The 27,339-nt window shown below is 40.4% G+C and overlaps 2 protein-coding genes across 3 annotated transcripts in view; one reads left to right on the top strand and one right to left on the bottom strand.

Moving 5' to 3' along the window:
* The first annotated feature begins 1,259 nt into the window (after nucleotides 1-1,259).
* Nucleotides 1,260-5,271, top strand: LOC117810309 (vitamin D 25-hydroxylase). The gene is made up of 5 exons (XM_034680080.1): nucleotides 1,260-1,915; nucleotides 2,509-2,650; nucleotides 2,750-3,382; nucleotides 3,514-3,843; nucleotides 4,263-5,271. Exons 1-5 carry the CDS (start codon nucleotides 1,679-1,681, stop codon nucleotides 4,478-4,480), a joined length of 1,560 nt encoding a protein of 519 aa, XP_034535971.1. The 5' UTR covers nucleotides 1,260-1,678; the 3' UTR covers nucleotides 4,481-5,271.
* A 2,242-nt stretch (nucleotides 5,272-7,513) lies between these two features.
* pde3b (phosphodiesterase 3B) overlaps nucleotides 7,514-27,339 on the bottom strand; it is a 64,416-nt gene continuing 44,590 nt past the window's right edge. The window contains exons 4-16 of one of the 2 annotated variants that reach the window (XM_034680073.1): nucleotides 26,825-26,967; nucleotides 24,726-24,826; nucleotides 24,399-24,630; nucleotides 24,222-24,313; nucleotides 23,017-23,177; nucleotides 22,778-22,912; nucleotides 22,303-22,414; nucleotides 22,013-22,126; nucleotides 19,866-20,065; nucleotides 17,039-17,242; nucleotides 16,715-16,876; nucleotides 11,319-11,583; nucleotides 7,514-10,530 (exon numbers count right to left, since the gene is read on the bottom strand). In XM_034680073.1, the coding sequence (XP_034535964.1) occupies nucleotides 10,304-10,530; nucleotides 11,319-11,583; nucleotides 16,715-16,876; nucleotides 17,039-17,242; nucleotides 19,866-20,065; nucleotides 22,013-22,126; nucleotides 22,303-22,414; nucleotides 22,778-22,912; nucleotides 23,017-23,177; nucleotides 24,222-24,313; nucleotides 24,399-24,630; nucleotides 24,726-24,826; nucleotides 26,825-26,967 (2,148 nt within the window). In that variant the 3' untranslated portion in view covers nucleotides 7,514-10,303. Of the gene's footprint in view, nucleotides 10,531-11,318; nucleotides 11,584-16,714; nucleotides 16,877-17,038; nucleotides 17,243-19,865; nucleotides 20,066-22,012; nucleotides 22,127-22,302; nucleotides 22,415-22,777; nucleotides 22,913-23,016; nucleotides 23,181-24,221; nucleotides 24,314-24,398; nucleotides 24,631-24,725; nucleotides 24,827-26,824; nucleotides 26,968-27,339 lie in introns of both variants that reach the window. The other variant, XM_034680072.1, reaches the window with a different exon arrangement.

Consider the following 27,339-nt stretch of genomic DNA (forward strand, 5'->3'; position numbering starts at 1 on the left):
GTTTGTTTATTTGTCTTATCTTCAGTGTACTATCTCTGTCAGACTTGCATAATAAACCTCTTTCATGTAACAACTAAGACGCTGCCCCCCTCTTAGTCCTTTATGCAAAAAAAAAACCTTTCTTCTTTTTCTTTATGTACACATGGTATTAACAGAATGATTACTTTGAAATTACACATCAGTCTGCAACATGTGAGAACTCAGCAGGCTCAGCCAGCAGAGAATATACTTTGACCACTACACTGAACACAGTCAACACACTTACACATTTTAAGAGGAGAGTGTTTACTTACTTGTTCATGGTTTTGGTGTTATACTTAACAGATTAAAAGCAGTTAGAGTTCAGTTCCTACTTTGCAATGTTGTTAGTTAGCTAGCATACTGACGTTTGCTGAGCACTCTAAATTGCTGACCTGGCATAGCCTGCCCAAACTCTAATTTGTGAATAGATCAGTGACATCAAAGTCCCTTTATTTATTCCCATAAGGTATTATAAGGGGCACAGACTAAACACCTCCTGACTGGAACTAATCAGAGAAACAAAACATGAGTCACAGCAGAGGAATGCTAGGATTGGAAACTGGTTCAAACATTTTTTACAGTTCATCGTCTCACAAAGACATTTGGCAGTGACAATTACCCAAAAATATATATTGACATCCTTCTTGATTGCTCATGAAAATTATTTTATTGAGTTGAAAGAGTCACAAAGTTATATTGAAATGACCTTTTATAGAACTTACTGGTACAATTATTACATATATATAATAATATATATTAATATTAAGTCTGTATTTATATATCCATATATAAATATATATTCATATTAGGTCTGTATTTACATATCCATATATAAATATATAGATATATATTCATATTAGGTCTGTATGTATATATCCATGTATAAATATATAAACATATATTCATATCTTAATAAATATATATATATATATATATATATATATATATATATATATATATATATATATACACACACACACACCTACATTCATACTTATGGGTTATTATATTATATTTCATACATACATACATACATACATACATACATACATACATATCTTACTATTCTCTACAACCTGTTTTAGATCTCAAATATGCTTTAAATGTTCTCTATTTGCTAGCTAAATACTAAGAAAGAGGCTTCCACACTTTTGGTGATTCTGTCTGAGGTTTCCTAACAATGAGTGGCTTAGAGGTCGACCTGGTCTTCCCTTCTATAATTTAAAATGCTAAATTATAATTACATCATTGTCTGACTGATGTCAATCAGTTTCTGTGTAAGTGTCAAAACGCTTCTCTGCACGTTTGTTTGAGCCAAACAATAATTGGATATAATCCTGACAGCTTTTATTACTCAGCATTTAACATATTTAACTTTGAGTTTGATTCACCGCACGTTTTTATGCTTTTATTCCATCCCTCTGTAGGCGGAATAAGAGCAGCCAAAAGGTTAACCCTATATCTACCGAAATGATCCGGATTATTGATCAAGAGCAGAACAAAGTTTACCAACAGTTGACTCTCACTTTCTAGCCAATCTTAGCCTTAGAGGCGGGGGATGGAAATGTGCAAGATGATACATATGTGTTTCAGTTAGTCTGAGGAGAAGCCGAAGTCAGCAGCGCTAGTCCAGCAGTGAAGAACGGTTTCTGAAAGGATGGTTTCTCTCAAATCTCCGCCTCTGGTGCCGCTGTCCTGCGCGCAAGCTCTGCTCGCTGTGGGCTGCCTGGCTTTCGCCTTCCTCGCCCTCTTGCTGGTCCGCCAGCTCGTCAAGCAGAGGAGACCCCCGGGCTTTCCTCCTGGTCCATCTCCCATCCCTGTGATAGGAAACATTCTGTCTGTGGCTACCGAGCCGCACGTCTTCCTCAAGAAGCAGAGTGAAGTTCATGGACAGGTAAATACCTACACTCAGCATAAAGCGCGATTTATGACTCACTTTTCACTGAGTGCTCTGCAGACTATGATGCAAGGCATCAGTCTGTGCAGGAGGTTTCAGACTGCATGCGCGCGCGTACACACAGACACTCACACTGGTAAATAGTTATGAAACGAACAAAAGAGACTCGCCCTATATTAGCCGGTCTGCAGGATTTGCTTGGAGGAGAATAGCTGGCAAATGAAGAGTATGAGAAAATGTTAGTCTCCTCCCAAAAAACACATTAAAGGGCACATGCTTCTCTGTGGTAAAACACTGAAGTCTATTTTTAAAGTTTAGCCCAATTTTGGTGCAGAGATAAATGTGTCTTTGGATGGAAAGTTAACCTTAAGAAGGGGTCAATGTGTAACTCATCCTCTCATAGTCCTGGGAGATATCAGGGAAGTTGACCTCATCTTTGGTTTTGTGCCTCAGATAAAAGAACACATGCAAAATGCTGCAACATGCATGCAGCTGTGGTACAAATCTAAAAGAAAATCTTTGACAGGTATACATTTTAAAGGAAAATGTTCAAAAACTAAAGTGCACATGTTGTGTTGTGTATCTTTCAGATTTTTAGCCTTGACCTGGGAGGTATCTTGACTGTGGTGTTAAATGGATATGACTGTGTGAGGGAATGTCTTTATCATCAGAGTGAAGTGTTTGCTGATCGCCCATCGCTGCCTTTGTTCAAGAAAATGACCAAAATGGGCGGTAAGAGGATGAGATAAAATTACTATTCTCACTATGTCATATGCATATCAATGTGAAGTTGTAACTTAATCGAAAAATAATCAAACTTCTCCTTCATAGGGCTTCTCAATTGTAAATATGGCAAAGGCTGGATCGAGCACCGTAAACTGGCTTGCAACTCTTTCCGGTACTTCGGCAGTGGCCAAAGACAGTTTGAGAGGAAGATCTCAGAGGAGTGCATGTTCTTTGTGGACGCCATTGACGAGCACAAAGGAAAACCCTTCAACCCGAAACACCTGGTGACCAACGCCGTGTCCAACATCACCAACCTGATCATTTTTGGACAGCGATTCACGTACGACGACAGCAACTTCCAGCACATGATCGAGATATTCAGCGAGAATGTGGAGCTAGCTGTCAGCGGCTGGGCACTCCTCTACAATGCCTTCCCTTGGATTGAGTACGTGCCCTTTGGGAAACACCAGAAGCTTTTCCGTAATGCTTCTGAGGTGTATGACTTCTTACTCGAGGTCATAAAGGGGTTTTCTCAGGGCAGGGTGCCACATGTGCCTCGCCACTATGTTGATGCCTATTTGGATGAGTTGGAACAGAATGTAGGTGACCCCAGTTGCTCTTTCTCCTATGAGAACCTCATCTATTCAGTGGGGGAGCTCATTATAGCTGGCACGGAGACAACAACCAACACGCTGCGCTGGGCCATGCTCTATATGGCCCTTTACCCTAACATACAAGGTCAGTGGAAGCATCACCCAACAATGGAGCATTGTACTTTTGATCCCACCACAAAAACTGATATACATCTGTTTGCAATGTAAGTTTCTAATGCTATAGATAAATAAATGTCTCATTCTTTCCCTCCAAAGAGAGGGTGCACAGAGAGATCGACAGCGTGCTGACCAATGGAAGGGCACCCACCTTAGAGGACAAACAGAAGATGCCCTACGTGGAGGCAGTTCTGCACGAGGTCCTTCGCTTCTGCAACATCGTCCCCCTTGGTATTTTCCGTGCCACCTCCCAGGAAGCAAAAGTCAATGGGTACACAATTCCCAAAGGCACCATGGTGATCACGAACCTCTACTCAGTGCACTTTGATGAGAAGTACTGGACCGATCCAGGTGTCTTCTGTCCACAGAGGTTCCTGGACTCCAACGGCAACTTTGTGAGGCGTGAGGCTTTCCTGCCATTCTCTACGGGTCAGTGTCTTTGTATTCTCTTTTCAATTTCCTCGAACAATCAGAGTTTATTGTGCCTATAAATGGCAAATACACTCACCCTAATAGAGATAGGAAAATATACAAGTTGCATAAATCCACATCTTGCATTTTAAGATTTCTTTGTGGTTTTATTTACATTTAATCAGTGTTAACTATATGAGAACAGCATCAAAAGTCTCCAAACTAAAGTAAGAGGTTGCATGTAGGAAGACAAATATGTTCAGCTGCAGTGTATAATTTTGGTCAGGTTCTTGTGTGGGTAGTATAATAGCTTTTGTTCATATATATCTGAAGCACTTACTATCCCTAGTTCTTTCAGCTTGTATGATGCATTTTTGATGCCAAAGTTGTGCTTCAGTGTGTAAGAGTCTAACTCAAAGAATTGTGTTATTTTTCAGGGAGACGCCACTGCCTGGGCGAACAGCTAGCCAGGATGGAGATGTTCCTTTTTTTCACCACTTTGTTGCAGAGGTTTCATCTCCAGTTCCCTCCAGGAATCGTTCCCACCGTCACTCCCAAACTTGGCATGACCCTGCAGCCCAAACCTTACTCCATCTGTGCCATCCGCAGGCAGCAGAAAAGTCCCTGCTCTGAGCACACTCCTTACCACAAGTAGCAAGCAGGACTCCAAGGGAGAATTAAACCATTTTGCACAGAAATGCTACCACATGTTACAGGTGCATGAGATTGTATCACTCTGGAGTGCAGCGTCCAGTTCCGGTGCGCTATAGTTTCCCCAAAGTGAAAAAAGTAGCTCTTTTTGCATATGAACATGTGATCCATTTATTCAAATAGTTTCAAATCCTTTTACTGAGAAATATGCATATTTGCACAATACTTTTAAGCGTCAGGAGATGTGACAAGACTTTGTGCTGCAAGGACATGCTGGGAACACCCGTGTGCTATTGATTTAGCTCAGAGTTTCTCTGAGCCCAGAAAGTAAAAAGTCTATGAACTTTGGTGCTGTAGCGATGGCTTAGGGATATGTCAATGATTGATACTAAGTACACCTATGATGGTTCATAGCCCTGCCCTCTCAGGACAGCCTCAGGTCAGACAGATGACACAAAAGATTCGAACGTGTGGGGCGAAATGGGACTAACAGACTTTCCAAGAAAGTGCTGAACACTGTGTATCGGAGCTGGACACGGGCCAAGATTTACGTCATCTGGAGCGACTCTGACCTCTTCTCCAGGGATATCGTTTGATGGAAAATCTGTCTCTTGGAAGGCAAATGCAGCCCCTCCTTGATTTCTAGAAACTGACTGCAACACCGGTTTCTGCTAAATGGTGCTTATCAGTACTAACAAAGTACTACATTTGTGTTTGAGGTTAACTTTTGTTTGTCCTTTTTTTTTAAATACTGATGGTGTAACTTTTTTGTGTATTCATAAAGTTTTTCTTACGATATTGAAATCTCACTTTGTCTTTTTTTAGCTGCTGGTGAAAAAAACTCTGAAATGTACAAAAATTCATATTTATCGCTTGGTGCTCCCTGCAAATTAAGATCCCAGATATTCATACCAAAACCTGATACCATCATATTCAAAATCTTTGAGCTGTTAAGGAAAGTGAAAGCATGACTTGTCCCCCCAAGTTCTAAAATCTTATCAGCAAGGGAATGTGTCACCAACAATTCCATACAGCGATGGTAAACTGACTGAATTTTGAGCTCCCTTGGGAAAACACAACATTAGATTTATCCTGATATATCTCTCTTTCTTTATTCCTATTATTTTTCTGAGGAGTTGGTTGAGATTAAAACAGAAGTAAAGGGACAAGTGATGATGAATGTTCTTTCACCAGATAGCCTGAAACACAGTTAAGAAAATATCTGGCTCTTCAGCTACTAGATGCTACACACTTTCTGTGTTTTCTGTTAACACTAGGTTTTATGGCACATTTTGCTTAAATCAAGGCTCTATTACAAACAAAAATGTTGCTAACACTTGTGGTTTGAGTGAACCAAACCATGAAACTGAAGGCCTTGAAAAACAAAACAATTACTGTAAAATCCACAATATAAATCGTATGTTGGTTGGGAAATACATACAAGCGCAATTTCCACGACCAATTCACCAAAACTTGTGCCAAATTGAGAAATGCTTAACTCAAACCAGCACTCCTCAAGATATACTTACTTAATAGTAAAACACTGTATCTTTAAATGCATGATTATTAACTAATAAGGGAGAAAAGCATCAAATAGTAGACTGTTACTCTGTTTACACTGTGCATGAAGGCTGTTGCTTGCTTCTTTGTACGCCATCTTCTGGATAAAATACTGTAAAATAATAGAATCTCTCTTTTTGCATTTTATGCTGGTATACTGGTTGCAGCTGTGCATAAGATGCAGTCAATTATCAAGATGACAAAAAAGTGTTAAAGGCTGCTGGTTTAGCTCAGTCAGTAGAGCAGGCACCCCATGTACAGAGTCTGCAGAACTTGTTGCACTGGTCGTGGAATCGAGTCCTGGCATTTCATTTCCCCTTCTATCTTCCTACTTATTCTGTCTCTTTCTAGCTGTCCAATCAAAAGGTATTAAAAGTGTCCTATACACCAGAGGTTCCCAAACTCAAAGTGATTAAATATGGCTTCATTTAACTGGTCTGCAGAAAATTAGCCTACCTATATGAGCATGTGTCTGGGTTTCCTGTGCCGATATGAATGAACCTACTGCTACTGATGCTTTTGATAATTAACTGTTGACTAACCCGAAACTTAGGAGTCATCTGGCAAAAAGAAAGTCAGAAAACTCATTACATTTTCTATTTTCAAGGTTTTATTTCAAGTTTAGCAACTATTGTTGTCGATATTTTTTACTATAATAGGTATAATGTATTATCTTTAGATAACTTTAAAAAAACAAAACATTCTGGAAGACATCACATGACCCCCCATTTCTGTCTCGCAACCCCCAAGGGAGTCCCGACCGACACTTTGGGAACCCCTGCTATACAAGATAGCTGCAAGAGGTTTGAAAGCTATTAAGTTAAGTTGTGGAAAATATTTAAGGGTCTGTGTGTCTAACCTGAGTCTGGTCCTGCTGGAGGTTCCTGCCTGTTAAAGGAAGTTTGTCCTTGTCACTGTAACTTGCTAAATGCTGCAAAATACTCTGCTCATGGTGGATTAAGATGAGATCAGACTGAGTCCTGTCTGTAAGATGGGACTGGAACTTATCCTGTCTTGATGTTGGGTCTTTGTTAATAATAGAACATAGAGTACGGTCTAGACCTGCTCTGTTTGGAAAGAGTCTTCATATAACATTTGTTGTGATTTGGCGCTACAAAAATAAAGATTTGTTTGATTTGTAATTTCAAGCTCACACATTTTGTCACATCATCACTATTACTGGTTAGTCTCCTCTTCACATATAGGTAGGGTGTAGTTATGTAGGATGCTAGGCTCTAATAAAAATGGAGGTTAGATGCACAACCTGAAAAACAGCAGAGTAGAGGAGATCATCATGCACAAGGATATCTTCTGAGGCCTGAAAGAAACACTTGTGAAGTCAAGTAGCTGTGCTCAGAGCCTTGAAGGTTACTCATCAGTGTATTTGGGGTGAGGGCGAAAAAGAAAGGCAGTGTTATATGAAGTGTAATGTGAGTTCACACAGATAGACACACCAATAAAAATCAATGAGAACTTGTGATACTTTAGGGATGGTGTTTTATGACAGCTATAAATAACAACAAAAAATCAGTTGCCCCCCACAATGTAGATAAGGGTGAATGGTTACATCAGACAAACGTATGTGTATTGATGCTACAGAAGGGTAACAACCATTCATAGATGTATTTATGGCACAATCATCAGAGGACACTGTGGTTTGAAAGACGGCACAGTGAGAAGCCAACAGACTTTTACAACTTAATGAGCCAGAGTATGTCGGGTCGGTCGGGTGCTACCACGGCTTTATGATCCAGCATGGGTCCATGTGAAAAAACTGATGATAGAGCTGTCAGACAGTATATGGCTCTGACCTGAGTCCAACTCAGACTCTCCACACTGTCGCCGACACCTGGAGCCCGGTGGAATATTCAACCCGAGGTGTTTTTCTCTTGCATGAACAGTACTGGAGCCCAGAGAAAGTTTCGCCAATCAGCACATCACAGCCCAGAGACTACTGTACGTAGGTAAAGTTTGGCACTAGTTGGGTTTGGCTGAGACGAGGATGATAGAGAGAGAGGATGAAGAATACAAGAGTGGTTATGATACAGAACAAGGAGACGCTGAAACCAAGTGAAAAAAAAATCAAACTCAAAAACACCAAACCCCACAGTTCTACACCTGTGGATAGAAGTAGATAAAAACTCTGGAAACACAATGGTAATTACAGGATCTCAATGTACAACATGTCAGCTGCGTGTAGAAAACAGATGCATTCATTTGATTATTTAAAAAATATATATTTATATGCACATACTCTTTTGTACAGTGGCTAAACACTTGTTTGGTATTAAAATGTGCACACCTGTATCTATTTTTTTTTCATTATTAAATATTACTCCCTTGATTTACACTGCTTTATATTCTCCAGAGATTCTTACCCCATCTTATTCTAGTGGAATGCCAAGAGTTCTTAGAGACAAAAATAGAAGTAGTAGTTTTTAAACCTGCCGTGTGGCACGTCATAATATATAAACAAGACCAAAGTGAAATGAAACCCTGGATCCCTTCTTTACACACTGGCCGAGTTATGGGTTTGGCAAAAATGATATAAATGAAGAAAGACATGTTGGGTGAGCTTTAAATGAGTCTTAAAATCCATGTTTGTTCATGTGTGAAACACAGGAGAGTAGACATAGTGCTGTTTGTTAAAAAAAAAGAGTTACTTAACGTACTGTTATAGAACTGAAAACGTGTACAATGAGTTGCTGCAGGAGAAACGTTTGCAGTCTGCTGACAATCAATAGAAACTTTTCTCCAGTGAGGTTGTAAAAAGGTTATGCAAACAGTGTCTGAATGGCCACGAGACTGCACATACAGTATCCCCCCCCTGCCCCACCCATCCTCCACCCACCCCTCCGTCACAAAGGATTTCATTTGCTTCAATTTGTTTGTAGCCATGTTGTTCATCATGAAGAGATTACAAGATAACTTCAGCCACCCAGACTTTAATTTCCTTAGTTTTTGAAGTGTATTTCATATCCACATAAAATCTTGCAAAAAATTAATTATTCAACTTTGTGTGAATCCTGAGTAACCTTTAAAAAAATACTTAGAATTTAAAAAAAAAAAAAAAAAAAGGAAAAATGAAGAATCCATTCATTGGAACAACACTCCTGATCTGAATGCAACATGTTAAACACCAGAGGACATTTCGCTGATTAGAAGCCAAGCCTTACTGAAAAGGACACACAAACATACACACATATTACGTACTAAAATAATTAAAAATGTGCTCTCTTTCTCCCTGCTCATTCTCTCCATCACATTTCCGCCCAAACAGTATTCACACACTCAAACAAAAATGAAGCGAGGAGAGTTAAAGGAAAAAGAAACATGGGTGGTACACATGAGTAAAAGCATCAAAAATGATGCAAATATAATGCTATTAATCAGTCAACATTTCAATAATGTCTCTGTGACTGAGTCTTATACAGTGTTTCGTGTCACCAGCAAGGAGAGAGAACTACACAAGCCTAGGCTCTGGGCCTTTATAGACTCAGTAAAGGTTCAGACAGGCACATTTGATATATATATTTATGTGAATATATAATCCAAAAATATACCTGACATTGAGGCTGCAACAGTCTCAGTCTCTTGTCTTTCCATGTTTGAACTGTTCACTTTGGTAAAGGGTATCAATCACTTCATGTCGCTTGCTTCATTATTTTTCCTCTACCTCTTGTTTTTTTTTTGTTTTTTTTTTAAATAGACAGGAATCGTTTTGTACCTAAGGGAGGTGTAAGCGCTTTGCATTCAAGGCAGCATCACAGCCAGGAGGGCGCGTCAATGTCGAAACCCCCCATCCGCTCTCTCCTCCTGCACCTTTCCTTCTCAGTTCTGGTGCTTCCTCCTCTGTTTTGACTGCGTGCACTCGGTTCTCACAGGAGGGTGAAAGTGCATAGGAGTTGGGCTCCCACTGATGCAGCAAGGATCCGCTCACAGTAGTAAGGCCTTTTTGTTTCTCCAAAAAAACAATGTGACTGCGAAAGCATCTGCACAGTGAATCTTCCAATGTTAGTGTATGTGTGTGTGTGTGTGTGTGTGTGTGTGTGTGTGTGTGTGTGTGTGTGTGTGTGTGTGTGTGTGTGTGTGTGTGTGGGATAGAAAGAGGGACTGAAGTGAGTCTTATGTGCATTTGTCAACTGTACGTATCATGTCTTGTGTTTTTGTTTTAGAAAGGCAGGCAGTCGAGAGACTCTTATTTGTCCTTTCACTGCCTCTCCTCTTCTTTTTCACACACATCTCCGCTCTTTCCTTCGTCCTCCTGCTACTGTCGCTCCTCTCCTTCCTCCTCCTCCTGGATCACCTGGATGTCGTCTGACGGGGAGGTGGGCAGGCTGGCCGGCATGCTGTCGGGCTGCTGCTGCTGCTGCTGTTTGCCGAGCTCCTTGCTGCTCTTGTCTTCCTCCTCGATGATCTTTTTCCACACTTTGTGGTTCTCCGTCAGGTGATGCATGATGCCACAGAACAACCTGCGGCGCTTCTTTCTCCTTTCTGTTAAAGAGAAAAAATGTTTTAGAAAACCTTACATTCAAATACCTTTTAAACCTTTCATATTAAACAATCAGATTACACTTGAGTATTTTGAAGCGTTCTGAAAACGCAACCAGTGGGTATTGACGGAACACGGGGCCGGACTGCAGCGGATCAGAGTTGGACCGGACATGGGTCTGTTGGAAGTCCAGTGTAAGTACAAGGACATTGACCATTTACATTGGTGAGACTATGCTCCTTTATTTACTTTATTGATAGGACAGCTGAAGAGAAAAAGGAAGGAGTAGAGAGCAGGGGAAGACATGCAGCAAAGGGTCGGGGCTGGGAGTCAAACCAGCAACCGCTGCAATGATTATCAGGAATAATGCCTCTGTGAATGAGGTGTGTGCTGCACTGGGGGAGGAGTTTTAATAAGTCATTTGATGCTATAAAAAGGGGAATAATGCCATGATTGACAGCTCTGTGTACTGTATGTGTTGGTTTAGCAGAGTAGGAAAGGAATCAATGAACAAAAACAAACATCAGAGCGACTCACTGAAATGTAAGTGTCTGCCTCAAACAGACTCAAGAATCAACCTAGGTGTACTTTGGATTGTTATCAATATGTGTCAGTGCCTGTCGCGAGGAAGTTTTGGCTTCATTTTTGCATCCAGAGAGAAGGTTGAGATGTATGATAATAGTAAGATAATGTCAAGTTTCAGGGGGAGTCATTACACTTGAACAGAAACCACTCTACAGTAATCTATGAGGGGTTGTTTCGGATTGTTAATGAGCTGCTGCTGTCTTACTTGGTGCCAGCTCATCATCCATCTCATCATCCTCGTCTTCATCCTCATCTGTGTCGTCCGAGTCCACCTGCCCCTCGTCGTCGTCCTCTTCGTCCGATCCCTCTTCCTTAATCCAGTGGCCGGGAAGAAGACCCGCGGCGTCGTACGAGTGACAAAGAGGTCCGACGATATGAGTGATGAAGGACTCCTGGAGCTTCGCCAGCTGTGGTGAGGAGCGGTCCATGAAGGGGCTGACTGGTAATCCCAACTGAGCTTCCTCGTCTCCCTGCGGATCAGAAACCCAGATAATTCAGTTAAACTCATCCTGCAGATACAGATCTTTACACTTCATCACAATCACAAGAAAGACACAGAACATTGTTTAACCATTGAGAGATGTAGAAGAGGTGACGGTTTACTGGATGCCACACTCGAGACCTCAATGAATCTGAATCTTAGCTGGTGATTGTAAAACGCTGGAATCATCACAGGTTGTTCGGTCAGACCAAGAAAAGTAAATGATGGTGAATGAATGCCAAGCTGACTCACTCTCTGCAAGTTTCTGGTCATTTTATTTCCTTTGATTGCAGACGAGCACATATCTTTGCTTCTCTATGGTTTGCATGTGGTTAAGTCTTACGCATGCACTAAACTATAAGTCAGGAGGATGAGATGATGCATGACAGAGGGGGCACGGAGACGTCTTCTCAGGCCAGCTGCATCACTCTGAACATCGGGGTGCTTGGAGGACAAACCATGTCAGAGGTCAGCGATAGGTGCAGCAAGAGGGTGTGAATATTAGCATGAGTGGTTGCATGACTCCTGTGAAACTCTGGCTGTTTTTCAAAACAGCCTGCTACATACTACCAACGAATAGCAGTATGTAGTAAGTAGTAGGTACTGCCTACTACATACTGCGTTGGAATTTAGTATGTAGTATAAGTGTTCTGTTGGATCTGATCTGCAGTATGCTGAGCCAGACGTCACTGGATTTCCGGTTTCGGAAAGCAGAAGTAAACAACGGCCAAGCTGATAGAGAAACTGCTTCTTTAGCATCCACTTATGATTCAAAAAGTTAAGAAGGGGTTTATATGGAATTTAATCATTTTCACAGCACATAAAAACGGAGTTCTTCAAAAAAAGAAGAAAAAAAAAAAAGCGGGACGAGCGCTGTGCATTGTGGGAAACAGTACGCAAGGTAGTGGTCTGATGCATACTGGGAAATTTTCCTGAATCAGTCGACATCCGGGTAGTTTTGGCTTACTGCAGATTTTTCTCTTTTTCACATACTACATACTGAATTTTGGCCAAATCAGTGTGCACCGCTAGTATAGTAGGCAGTTTCAAAACAGCCTTTGGGTCCTCCAAAATAAAGGTTGACTGCAATGGAATTGGGAAAGACTGACGTATTGCACGAGAGATGTTTTTCTTGAAGTTATATTTTAGGCCTTTTTTGCCTTTATCTTATAGGACAGCTGAAGAGAGACAGGAAATGTGGGAAGTAGAGAGTGGGGGAGGACATGCAGGAAATGGTCGACCGGCCTGGAATCAAACCGGCGACCCCTGTGACAAGGACTGTAGCCTCTATACGTGGGGCTCTTAGACCGTTGGCCACCAGCGCCCCACGAGAGATGTTTTTAATATTACAACTCTGTGCATGTTATTTGAGTCCTCTCCCCGCTCTTTGTCTTTCCTTTTCTTTCCTTTTGGGTGATTGTATTTGTTTACCATATTTCTAACCACTATTTCTAATTCAGATAAGAAGATTTAAACGTGTCAGTTACGTGGCTGTCTTAAGGACTTGGTGGTAAAAACTAGGGATGCACCGATCCCACTTTTTAGGTCTCGATACCAATTTCGATACCTGGGCCTTGATATCTACCGCTATCGATACTAGCCGATCTGATCCTGGTATTGATTTAACGATCTCTATTCCTTAATGTGAGGATAGAATCATGTTTTGGCAACTTCAGGCTTTTCTGACTTTGTAAACCAAAACAAAATAAACATTTTTAAACTAACAGCATCATTATTCAAGAGATTATAAATGTGTACCAGCAGTTTGGTGAGTTAATCTTCATAACCAACAGACATCACAATTCAACTATAAACCTCAGCAGTGGATAAGAGGAATTACCACTGCACATGTTGCAAGTTTCCAGTGGAGTTGTTAGCAAAAGAAGCATGCAGCTAACTGCAGAGCCTCTGTAGTTATCCTCCATCAACTGAGATGAATAGATCTGCCGTATGGATTGGCACTATATATCGGCCCTTTGTCACTGATATCCGATCTAGCTTTTTGAGTCCGATCTAGCCGATATCCGATACCAGGATCAGATCGGTGCATCCCTTGTAAAAACTAGGTTTTTCCAGGGTACAAACATTTACCGTTTAAAGTATTGCAATTTGCTTAAGTCTTACTTTAGTAACTTTAGTCTTACTTTAGTTAAATATAATATAGAGATTGATTAAAATAACACTCTGTTTGTACCTGTACTCTGTTTGACGGTTTTAATCCCTTTTATCAGTTTTATCCAGTTACTTTGGTTGAACTTTTAGAAATGGTATCACATATGAGAGTGTCCTCCAGCCCTCTTGATGTGATGCCTACAAGGTTTTTACTGAAAGTAATGGATTCTGTGGGGCCTTGGCTGCTTTCCATTTTTAATAGCTCCCTGTCCAACGGTTGTGTCCCTGATTATTTTAAAAATGCCTGTGTCCATCCTTTGTTAAAAAAACCTGGACTGGATCCTTCCCTTCCCGAGAATTACAGGCCCATTTCTAAGTTACCTTTTATTTCAAAGATTTTAGAAAGATTAGTGTCCAAACAACTCCTCTCTGTGCTGGAAAATAACAAGACTTTTGAAAAATTCCAGTCTGGCTTTCGCAAGCAACACAGCACAGAGACAGCACTACTTAAAGTCACTAATGACCTTTTAATGGCTGCAGATCAAGGCATGTGCTCAGTCCTTGTGCTCCTGGATCTGAGCGCAGCCTTTGACACTATAGACCACAACATTTTATTGGACAGATTAGAGCATTGGGTAGGGGTTTCTGGTACGGCTTTAGAATGGTTCAAATCTTATTTTAATAATAGAAGGTTCTGTGTGTCTGTAAATAATTATGTTTCTGGTTTTACTGAGGTGAAGTATGGTGTGCCTCAGGGGTCGGTTTTGGGTCCGATTTTATTTTCCTTGTATATGCTCCCCCTGGGGCACATCATAAGAAAGCATGATGTTTTATTTCATTTTTATGCAGATGATTTACAGTTATACCTGCCCATCAGACACACAGACCCTGGCATGCTGAGTTCACTGAATAATTGCTTGTCAGAAATAAAGAGCTGGATGTCAAGAAACTTTTTACAATTAAACTCAAACAAGACAGAGATAATTTTAATCGGACCACCACACATGACCAAGCAGTTACTGCCATCTGCTGGTCAAATGGCGAATCACATAAAACCTGTTACAAAGAATCTTGGCATCTGGTTTGACAGCAATTTAACATTTGAACGTCATATCACAAAACTTGTACAGTCGTGTTTTTACCACCTCAGAAACATCTCTAAAATTCGGTCCGTTTTAACTTTTAAAGACACTGAGACGATTTTACATGCTTTTATCTCATCACGCCAGGACTATTGTCACAGTCTTTTTAGCAGCCTGCACAACAAATCCCTTGATCGTCTCCAGACTGTACAGAACTCAGTTGCCAGGGTTTTAACCAGAACCAGAAAATTCGACCACATCTCTCCGGTTTTAGCTTCCTTGCACTGGCTCCCTGTATGTTTTAGAATTGATTTTAAGATTTTACTGATTACTTTTAAAGCCCTGCATGGGCTTGCTCCGAGCTATATAGCAGACCTTTTAACACCCTATGAGCCGACAAGTACATTGATATCCTCGGGCAGAGGTTTACTGTTCATTCCAAACACTAAAATGAAAACAAAAGGTGACAGAGCGTTTGCAGTAAGGGGTCCGACACTCTGAAACCTTCAGCCCGAGGAGATCAGGTCTGCTGAGTCAGTGGGCTCTTTTAAATCCCTTCGTAACTCCCTCTTATCAGGCTGCCCCAATAAGTCTCTAAAGACTCTTCAGCTAGTTCAAAACGCCGCAGCTTGAGTATTGACTAAAACTAGGAAGAGGGAGCACATTTCTCCAGTGCTAGCTTCTCTACACTGGCTCCCAATAAAATGTAGAATAGAAATTAAAATCCTTCTTTTAACCTACAAAGCCCTTAAAAATCAGGCACCCTTGTATCTTAAAGAGCTCATAGTGCCCTATTACCCCTCTAGAACTCTACGCTCCCAACATGCAGGCTTGCTAGTTGTACCTAAAATCTCTAAAAGTAGTGTGGGAGGTAGAACCTTCAGTTATCAGGCCCCTCTCCTTTGGAATCATCTACCAGTCAGGGTCCGGGATGCAGACACCCTCTCCACTTTTAAGAGTAGACTTAAAACTTTCCTTTTTGATAAAGCTTATAGTTAGAGCTGGATCAGGCTTGGACCAGCTTTTGTCATGCTGCTATAGGCCTAGACTGCCGGGGGAACTGGCACACTGACACACTGGGATCCTAGCTCACCCCCTTCCCCCCAACCCCCTCATCACTTACTTTTACTCTGCCGGTCCCATTAAAGTTACTAACCATAGACCTTTCTGTCTCGTAGATTCCTCTGAGCTGCCGTAGACGTCCTCCTGCTGTGGACGATCTGGACTCCAGCTGATACGGACGTGCTGGACTCCAGCGGCAACAGCTTCTACGACTCGTCTCATCACTAACACTTCTCTCTCTTACTCCCCTCTATCTGTCTTTCCAGACCCAACTCGGTCGAGGCATGATGGCTGTCTAACATGAGTCTGGTTCTGCCTGAGGTTTCTGCCTGTTAAAAGGAAATTTTTCCTCACCACTGTAACTAGCTAAATACTGCGATGTGCAATGCTCATGATGGATTAAGGTGGGGTCAGACTGAGTCTTACCCTGTCTTGAAGTTGGGTCTCTGTTCATAATTTGACATAGTGTGGTCTAGACCTCCTATGTTTGTAAAACGTCTTGAGATAACGTTTGTTGTGATTTGGCGCTATACAAATAAAGATTGATTGATTGATTCTTAAAACATACTTTTATCACAGAGCCTTCCTGGATTTTATCTGAATTTTATTTGACTTTATTTTATTTTAACCTTCTTAAGAAATATATTTTGAAAGAATTTCATTCCTTTAGAGTTCTTTTAAGGGAATTTTATGTCTTTTAAAATGTGTTCTTTTCTTTATCTTGACTTGTGTGTTTTTATGATCTGCCTGTATTATTTTGCTGCCCATGTAAAGCACTTTGTAACCTGGTTTTGAAAGGTGCTCTACAAATAAAATTATAATTATAATTATAATTATAATTATAATTATTATTATTATTATTACCTGCTCATAAAACTCATTGACGATGCCTTCTGTCCACTTGAGGTGCAGGTCACGGACTTTAGCCGGTCCGTTGATGTCTGCCAGCTTGATACAGACTTGGCACACCAGCAGTCGGTCATTCTCATTGGTCCAATCAATTCCTGGACTGTTCACATCATTCACCTATTAGCAAACAAAGACAGATGCTTTATACAACACATCACCTGGTTTGCCCTGCATGCTTTAAGCTGACTAAATTGGAAGAAATTAAAGAATCAATTAACAGATAAGGGTCTATTCTGGTTATATAACTCAGCAGAATGTGAAGACTTCTCCATGTCAGACCTTAGCATTGAACTCAGCCAGGAAGTCAAAGTGCTTCTTGAGGTCTGTAGCCAGTATGGCCTCGATGACAAGAAAGCGGAATCGCTTGAACTCCACGTGGTCCAGGTTGACCAGGAAGTTGAACTCGGGCCGGGACAGGTAGAGGCTCCAGGCAGATGCAGCGTGGTGGTTTTCCAGCACTGACCTGTCGTTGTACAGTACTGCCTAAAGAGCAGGAAAAAGAAAGATAGCACATTAATAAGAGACTCCTTCAATTTCAGCTAAAAGGTCAGAACTATATTTGCTTGCATAATGCATATTGTAATGGATTTTTAAAAAAAGACAGCACTCAGTAGATGAGATGAAAATGACATGAGGGTTTTTGGTTATGAGAGTAGAAAGGTAACAGCCGAGTATAGCTAAAGGAAAAAAGGTTAAATGCAGTTAAAGGAACCAAGAAAGGCTTAAAAGATCCTCTTCACAGACATGGTGGTTGTCAACATCACTAACAATCAATAGGTTCAGAGTTCCTCTCCTTTCTTTAAACCCACTTTCCTGGGAATGGGACAAAACCCAGACAGTGTGAGTGCTATCACTGGTCGTGTTGTGAAAATACAATATTTAAACTGGGGCGATAAGTTAACCTTTCCCCTAACATCCCCTCACGGCTGACCACAGACACGGAGCACGCTTGAATTAACTAGTCATGTTGAGAGGATTCAATCTAATTTTTGATCTCCATTTGAGACAGAGTGTAAAAAATGATTTATTAAGCCAGAGCTTTATGTCACTCTTAACCTAACCAGAGCTCAGAGGTCTGTATGTGCTCAGCTGAGATGTGGTATCCTTCCTCTGGCATTAGAAACAGGTCGCTTCCACTCTGTTCCAGAGGAGGAGAGAAAGTGTTCCTTGTGTGATCTGGGGGAAGTTGAAAATGAAATGCACTTTTTATTCTACTGTCCATCATACCATGATCTCAGGTGCCTCCTTTTCAACAAAATGTCAGAAAACTATCCTGATTTGTTTTCCATGTCTGATGAAGATAGACTTCAGTTCCTGTTTACTCACAAAGTGTTCCAGTTTGCTCAGTTTGTGTTAAATGCTGTTCAGCAGCATAGGAGCATACTCTATGTTGGATTTAGTTGTTGTCACTGTCAAATGTGTGACATTACTTTAGGTCATTGCTGGGCATGTGCAGTATTGTAACTGCTCTTCTTTTTTCTTTTTCTTCTTATGTTGTTGCTCCTATTTTGTTTTCTTCTTGTAAGTCCATATGGGCTGGGCACCTTTTCGGTGCATGACACGATGAATAATAAATAAACTAAACTAAACTAAACTAAACTAAACTAAACTAAACTAAACTAAATGATAAAATCAGGATAAAATTGTATTAGAAAGTTAAAAAAATTGTGGTCCTGTGTGAGCATTAACTCTTCATCTAAAAAGACTACATGTTATCTAAAAAGCAGGATGTATAGTGTGGTTTTGCTTAAAGATATGACGCATGTTGGGAAAAGTCATGTAAGGAAAATGTTGACTGTAAAGTTAAAGATTAACAATAAAAGCTGCACGTATGGAGTTTCTATAGGATACTAATACAACATGAGGACAGTGAACTGTTTTTAGCTCTACAAATACAAAGTATAGGGGCAAAGTCGTGCAGAGCGCTGTTTCTAAAATAAATGTGGAGATTCAATGAAATCGCTAAATGCATACAGCTGGTTTGCGTGGGTGTTTGTGTGGGGGTTGATCTCTGTTAGCTTTTCTCTACAGGGGAGGTAGGGGAAAAAACAGACATGCAACTGAACACCTATGAAGTGCAGCTCAGTTGCAGCGTGTGCACTTTTCTAAAGCTTAAAACAAATCTAGGGAAAAGAAGGCGTGCTGATATTTTACACGTGCAGCACTCTCTGCAAAAATTTAATAATGATTATAATTGATCGGGTTTGTATAGCGATTCTCATGGTACTCAAAGTCGCCTTACAGAAAAAAAAAATAAAAATAAAGCAAATACTTAAAACAGAACAGAACAAGGACAGAGGTAAGGCGGGAGTAGAGGTTATGTATGTTATGCTTTTTGGAACAGGAAGGTCTTGAGGTGGTTTTTAAATTATTGAAGTGAGTCACAGTTGCGGATGTGTGGAGGGAGAGAGTTACAGAGAATTGGGGCAGCGATGGCAAAGGCTCTGTCCCCCAAGGTGCGGTGCTTGGACTTGGTGATAGGGGACAGGAGATTGGCATCTGAGGATCTGAGGTGACGAGATGGGGAGTGATGTTTGAGGAGGTCGGTCAGGTATGAGGGGGCAAGGTTATTGAGGGCTTTGTAGGTGATGAGCAGGATCTTGAAGTGGATTCGGTGCTGTATGGGGAGCCAGTGGAGGGGCTGAAGCATGGGTGTGGAGCCAGAGTGGGTGAGTAACCGGGCAGCTGAGTTCGGGACATAAAGGACTTTTTGGAGGTCAGTGGAGGGAAGACCGTAAAGGATGCTGTTGCAATAGTTGAGTTTGGAGGTTATGAAGGCTAAATGTCCTTTGAATACTGACAAAACACCTTTTACCAGGAAAAACAGGACATTTTACAAAAAGGTGGCAACCAACATGCGTGTGTGTGTGTGTGACATCAAGTCATTGTCCATGTCTCTAAAAACACACAGTCCAGAACATATGTACATGGTGTTATCAGCTTACTGGATATGTCACCTGAATGGTAGGGTCACAGAGACAACGTGAGATACTCTGGGGGATGGTAACTCCACTCTTTAGTAACTTTGAGAGTATCTGAAACTTTCTCTGAAAGCCAAAATTGGTCTGCTGATTCAATCTACCACACTTTCAACAAGCCAGGTTACCTGAGGTGCGTTAGTGGCTACGAGAAAGGCGTTTGTGCGACCGGGGTGGTCATAGTCGTGCATTGCAGCTGCTACATAAAGGGCCATCAGCTCCAGGGCAGGTATGTTCCAGGCCAGGCAGCCGTAGCTGTCGTCAGAAATCGAGGAGCTCTTGGAGGATAAGTATGATATCCTGCCCGGAGAGATCCCGCTGTCTGAGTCTGAAACAAGATAAGGTGGATGTTCATCAGCATCACAATGAGAAAAGAAAACCATGAATACACTGACATGTTCACTGTAACATCCAGCAGCTGTTTTTCTTGTATCACTGCCATGTCCTCATACTCCTCTCTGTGTTCCCGCTCATCAATAGACAGCTGTTGTCAGTGAGAGATGAGTGGGTGAGCATGGAGTCATTTCCAATGAAACCAAATATTTTAAGCAGGGGTGAGCCTGGGACATTTCATGACATTTCTTGACATTTCTTGACATTTTAAACTATTTGTGTTTTGAAAGCCCCATTCATGAAACAACATTTTTTACTATCCTGGATTGAAATCTTTATTTAATTCACTTCAAACAAGTGAAAGTAGGAGAGAGGAAGGGAGATTTTGTCTTTTAAAACCTCAAATAAAGCATAATTTTAGTCTCAGGAGGAAACATGAAGCTAAAAGAATCACACATTTGGTTAAAAGCAGCTGACCGATACATGTCCTGCACAAAAGACTAATTGAGTTAAGAGGTATATGTTTTAGAACTATGCAGATATAAACCTGTAACTGCTGTAAATTCACCAACTTGTTTATCTGACTACTTCTTCAAGACATAGGAGTAGCAGGCTTAAATGTGTTTAACTATTTTCAACAAATTTACAGGAGTCTAAATGATAAAACCATTTCAGACTCATTAGAATTTACGATGCTGGCTAACATCTATAGTAAACATTGGAAATATAATGAAGCAGTCTTATATTTTGTATGAAATGATCACTGCTGAGCGATGTGTCTGCATCATTAACTAATATAGGATATACTATATCAAATTTGAAAGAGTCAGAAAATAAATATCTAGGTGTTTGGATTGATGAAAACCTCAATTTTAAAGTAAATATCAACAATCTTGCAGACAGACTCAGACAAAAGGTCGGCTATTTCTATAGAAACAGATCTATATTTCCAATGTTTTGTAGGAAGCGGGTTGTGGAGGCTGTTTTTATGTCAGTCTTGGATTATGGGGACGTAATCTACAGAAATGCACCATCCTCAACCCTCAAACGCCTTGACTCCATTTATAACTCTTATTACAGGTGACCCCTTTAACACACATCGGTGCATTTTTTTACAATAAGGTTGGCTGGCCCTCTCTTCATGAAAGACGGAATATCCATTGGCATCTTTTTATATAAAAAGCTCTCTTCGGAAAATGACGACCATACTTCACTGAACTTCTTCTTGTATGTTCCTCGAGTTCAGTCAGAACTGGGAATAAACTGCTTTTTGTTTCTCTACTCCTGACCCCTGGTATAAGTTGCAGCAACGTCTTGAATCAATGCACTTTTACATTTTGGACAATTTAGAAACATAATTTTGAACCTTTCAACCCGGCTTTGTAACTGTTTTAGCTAGGTTTACCTGTATATCTTTATTGTATCATTTTAATCAATAGTCCCTTCCTATCTTAGTGCATTTTATAGTCAATCCCCTACACCTCCTTTTATTTGTATTATTTTATTCCATCTTTTAATTGTTTTTATCTCCATATCATAAATTATCCTATTTAATGACTTTGATACTTTTGATGCCTTGTTGTTTGTTGTTTGTTTTTTAAATGTCACTGTAACTGACTTGATATCATTGTAAACGAGGTTTGCTACTCAATGATCTCTTAAGTATAATTAAAGGTTGATGATGATGAATATATAAATATACTTTAATTGCTCCCCATTAGGGAAATTATTTTGTTACAGCAGCTTAAAACAAGGGATGGGAATAAGACAATGCACTTACAGAATTAAATTAGAATTATATTAAAAGGTAAAAAAATATATATAAAATATAAGAAATAAATACACTGTGTACAAATTCTACTTATGCAAAGAGAAGTTAAGTTATTGCACAAAGAAAAAGAGACAATTAAATTATTCATGGACAATGAGTTGGTTTTCCCACCTGTGTCACTTCCTGTCACATGCTCACTGTGAATCTGCTGGAACCCTGGGATTGGTCGAGTGGTCATGTACCAAACAGCGTGGAGCACATCAGTAGCATGGACCCGGTTATGATCTGTGTTTAAACATAAAACCAACTTAGTATACTTCAGAGTGTGCACCAGCAGTCATTCTGAATGTGACATAATAATTCAAATGAGCACAGCCACACAAATCATACATCACACTTCTTGTTAATAAACCATGTGCTTACAGTAGGATTGAATTTATGGTATGAAAATCACCACTCACAGGGAATGTCCCTGTAGCCGCTTTCCAGAGCACAAAAGTATGTCATGAACTCCCTCACGGGGATCTTGAAAATCTCAAACAGACATGTGTCCTGGAAAAGTGTGTACGTCACCTGAGGAAACAAAAGATAAGAGCACCATCACTCACATGGGACATGAGAACATTAAAATAACTCTCAAGCACAATACCATGCAGCAGAAAACATCCTTTGCACAATCAATTCAATTCAAAGTTGAGTGTTAATCCCTCTCTGGAGTCTTTGGGGAAATCTGCTGCTGCTGAAGACCAAATATCATTTGCTGCATTTAAGTCTGCTGACTTTAAAACTTAAAAGGCATAAAAGACCCTTAAGCCTGTGACAACCAGTAAATCCATTTTAAAAGAACAGTTTTTCTAAAGATCTTATCCGGACTAAGCAGGCTGACGGGTGAAACCTGTGTTAGTGGAATTACAGGAGATGATCAGGTGTACTAACATAGCTGAGTATCCTTCCCGTCTTCCCTCCTGTTCTGCCCACCAGGTCAAAGATCTGAAAGTTCCAAGTGTTCATCCTCTCCATGACAGCCTCATGTTCCACCAGCATCGGATCAAGTCTGAACTCCTGCTCACCCTGAACATCATCACAGAATGAACAAGTTGTACTGATTAGCGGCACAGATCACATTTCCATCACATAAAAAACAGAGTCAGGAGTAGACTACCAAACCCTCTGACCTCTGATTCCTGAGTCTGCTGGGCTGTGCTCTGGCTCTTTTCCTGCTCCTCCTCCGCCTGCCCCTGGTTCCCTGTAGCGTCAGATGTCCCGTCACCGGACGTGTCCACCTCAACGCTCTCTTCCCTGATCAGAGGCTCTCCTGTGAAGTCCAGCCCTTCACCTGCTGCACACACAGAGGAGTGACAAGTTGTCCATGAGAATATGAGCACACGCACACCTTTATGTACCAATTATTGTTTGTTTGTTTAGCTGTGTATTGTCATATTATTTCCACTATTACCATTGTGTTAGCATCAATTTTTATTTTTATTTTATTCTATCTTATTTTATTTTTATTTCACTTTTCTGGATATATCTGATCTTATTTTACTGATTTTATTTAATTGTTTATTCTGTCTTATTTATGTTATTTTATTTCTATTTCAGTTTTATTGTAGTTTTGCTGGTACTTATCTGATTTGATTTTATTGTAATCATGTTATTTTATTTTTAAGAATTTCATATTACTATCCTAGAGTTTATCCTAAGAGATTTTTAATCTCAATGTGGTTTTCTCCTGGTTAAATAAAATAAAATAAAATAAAATAAAATACTATCCTCTATCTTCCAAAGATCCTCTATCTTGTTTTAGTCTTGTATCATTTTACCTATTGCTATTATTTTCTGCCTCTCTGGTCTTTTGTGAAGCACTTTGGGCTGCATGCTTGAATGTATGAAAGCTGCTATATAAATAAAAATGAGTTAGGTTGAGTCATATGACCCTCATGTGGTTTTAATTTTAATTTAAACACAAAAAATGATCATAAAATGTATTTTTCATTGCATTTTAAATTATCTTCTTTAACCTCAAAGTATTCAAAACAACTCCTGATAGTTAAATGATTGGTATAAAATGTCCATAAACAAAAGTGATCAGTGATTGTATATGACAACTGAAAATAAAAAGCTTTATCTTCATGCACAAGTCTAGGCTTTCAACAATTTCTGTAACAAAAAAAATTAAGTTTACTATTTTTCAGTTGGTATGAAATCAGAATACAAAAAGGAATAGAGAGCGGCTGTCTTCTCATTTCAGGCCACCAGAGGGCAGCATTAACTCCCTAAACTGCCCCTCCATCAAACCCGATCTCTGTGGCACATGACAAGATTTTCTGCAACACTAAAACAAACTTTATAATGTGCATGAACTGAAAGGTGTATGTACCTGAGCGTCTGCGTTGAACCTCACTGGAGAATGGTTGATAAGCGTCCCCTGTGTCACCACCTGAAACTCCCTTGAGCATCTGACAGCCGCAGCTTGAATAGAACAAGAATCAGAGTTAAAACCAACAGCAATGTATTGATTACTTTCTACGAACACAAACACAAACAAGAGTCTCACCCTGTGCACATAGGGAAGGCGGAGCTACGGAAAGACTGCTGGAAATCAGGTGAGCTGAGAGTGTAGCCCAGAGGCTTGTGCAGGTTCAGGTTGACACTCGGTCTTGTCAGGAAGTCGGCTGTGTCTGGAAACTCTACAGGGGATCGCATGACGAGGGACGATGAGGACCCTGCACTGACTGCGAGGGGACCGTGGATTGGAGAGGTGACCGGGCTGAGGCTTGGAGACGTGCCTGAAGAAGACAGAGGAGGGAAGGAGGTTAAGAGTGGCATGAGATTCAGTCGAAACACGAGCTATCAATCAAACATTATTATGATCAAGTCTCACCAGCTCTCCTGGACCCTGCATGGTAAGTGAGAGTGACAGAGGAAGACCTCTGCTTGGGAATGGTGAGCAGGTTTGGGTTGGGCCCGTTAGAGAGACCTGGGCTGAAAGCAGAAAGGACACACATGATGAGGATTTACTCTTCTGAAGCTGCCTCTGTCGGGGTGTTCTGCCTCATCTTGTGGTCAGATCATGACAACATGAGGCGACTCGGTCATCTATCACCTCTTTGAAAAAACAGAACATTATAATGGTCAGATCAAAGACTCTAATTAGCAAATAGGTGATGTTCTACTGCCATCCTGTGGAGACAAAGAGACACAACACCCCGGTTTCACAGCAAGTTTAGTGTTCAGGAAAATGAAAACCTCTGTTACAGACGTGAAAATAGTTCCTACAGAGAAATTAAATAAATAAGTATGATATAAATATTATAGTCTGTAAACATGCCTCAAGAGGTTTCTGATCATATGTTTTTACTCGGCAAAGAGAGAACAATATGCGCACTCTGCGATCCTCGGGAAAAGATCTGCTATCTGTCACAAAAACTTGTCTGAAACAAGGGGGGGAAGAAGTCTTCAGTCCACAGCTGTAGAAAGATCCGCCTGAGGAAATGAGGTTGGCTGATTCTGTGCTCTTGTTTTAATCTTTACTTATAATTTACTTTAATCTGAGAGTTTTTTCTGACTTTATTTGATAAAAAGTGTCTCACACAGGGTCCTGTTTTTATCTATTTATCATTACATTTAAATTATTATATTGTTTTTATGTTTTCTTTTAATAGTAATGGTACATGCACTAACTGGATGGTCTTTTAAAATTTTCATGATTTCATGACCTCTCCTTTTGATGCATTGTAGAGCACTTTGTAATGTAGATTTTGAAAAGTGTTCTATAAATAAAGATTATTATTATATTATTATTACTACAACATCTGAACCAATCATCCTACTTTCCTTTTCTCTGTGGGAGTTCAAACTCACTCAGGGCTCACAGCGACATTTTAATGTCTGCAGATACAAAATTAAAGGAAGTGATGAGATTCAATTACACGTGGTTGGGGAATAAACTTAGTAAAGTTAGTCAGTAGTAGTATATATGTAACATCGTAACATCTGTCTGTAAATTTGAATTTGATGGTTAGATAGATAATGTTTCACTTTTAATATTTCCAGTGTCACACAAATCGTCCTATACAACAAGAAAAATCTGCAAACCAAACCTGCAAGCTGCTGTAAAGGACCTCCTCATCATCAGTCGTGGGGGGGAAGCAGGTTCAATTCTAACTATTCTGCGTTTCTGTACATAATTTATTATTATTTCATCTTATTTTATTACTTCTTCTATTAATATTTTGACTTTCTTACATACTGTTTATAAGAGCTCTGTAATGACCCAATTTCCCTACCCAGGATAAATAAAGTGTTTCTGACTCTGATTTCTGAAGTTGAGCCTGGGAAACCTGCTTGAGGACTATATAGGGACAACACATGAGGTGTGCAAATGAACCATTACACCAAACCCCCACCTAAAATTAGACACTTTTTCCTAATTTTTTATGAAACAAATAAGATCTAAGAATGGGAAACATGAGGCAACTTTTTAAAAAAAAATTTAAGCTATACTTTTGGGCATTTTGGCCTTTATTTGATAGGACAGCTTAAGAGAGACATGAAATGCAGGGAGCAGAGAGTGAGGGAAGACTTGCAGCAAATGGTAGAGGCTGGGATTTGAGCCTGTGACCACAACAACGAGGTCTACAGCCTCTGTATACATGTATGAGGCGCACACTTAAACCGCTAGGCCAATGACACCCCAACATTAGGCAACTTACAAGTGATATGATTTTATAACTCAAATATATTGCAGCGTGATACAAGTGTGTAGTTTAGATTATTTAGAACCCTCTGAGGTCCAGTCATACCTTGATATCGCTGTGCACATGCTGATCTGTCTGAAGAGGGCCACAGCTTCAGCTCAGTCAAGTTATTTAGATCTTTGCATTAAATGTAACCCCAACATCGGTTCAATCAGACTTAATCTAAACCAAGAGTCCATGATGATACTACATTTGGAGGACTGTGATCAATGCGTGCAGGTACCTGGTCATGTTGAGGTCAGGGTGGGGTCTCTTGCCATTGTTACGTTCCCAGCGTGAAGAGGCGGAGTCAAGAGAAGGGAGCCCAGAGGAGGTGGAGCTCCGTCTGGGCTGAGGCGTGGGGAGGCTGTTCCTGCTGCTCAGACCCTGATGGGAAAAGAAAGTTTCCATGGTGGTTCGGTTTTTTTACACAAACTGAAGGTCCTGTCACACAATCAACCTCAATGCACTGAAATGCTACAAGCCAAGGCCGCAGCGTGCATGACAACAACACAGCATCAAAAACACAATCTGCATTCCAGTCATTCCAGTGCTGTCAGCAAGAAGCTCCAGAAACGTGTTTTTTTTCATTGGAATACTTTACCAGGATCACATTTCACATACAATTCAACAGTGTGTGGGACGACTCATCATCAGGCCAGCCAAGTATTAGATTAGTTGAGTTCTGAGCCCCTTTCATACATGCACAAAACTCCTCAAAAGTTTCTACATGGGCTGGATGCTACGAGCTTTCTTCAG

This window comes from Notolabrus celidotus, chromosome 3, assembly GCF_009762535.1.
Source record: "Notolabrus celidotus isolate fNotCel1 chromosome 3, fNotCel1.pri, whole genome shotgun sequence".
Classification (NCBI taxonomy): Eukaryota; Metazoa; Chordata; class Actinopteri; order Labriformes; family Labridae; genus Notolabrus; species Notolabrus celidotus.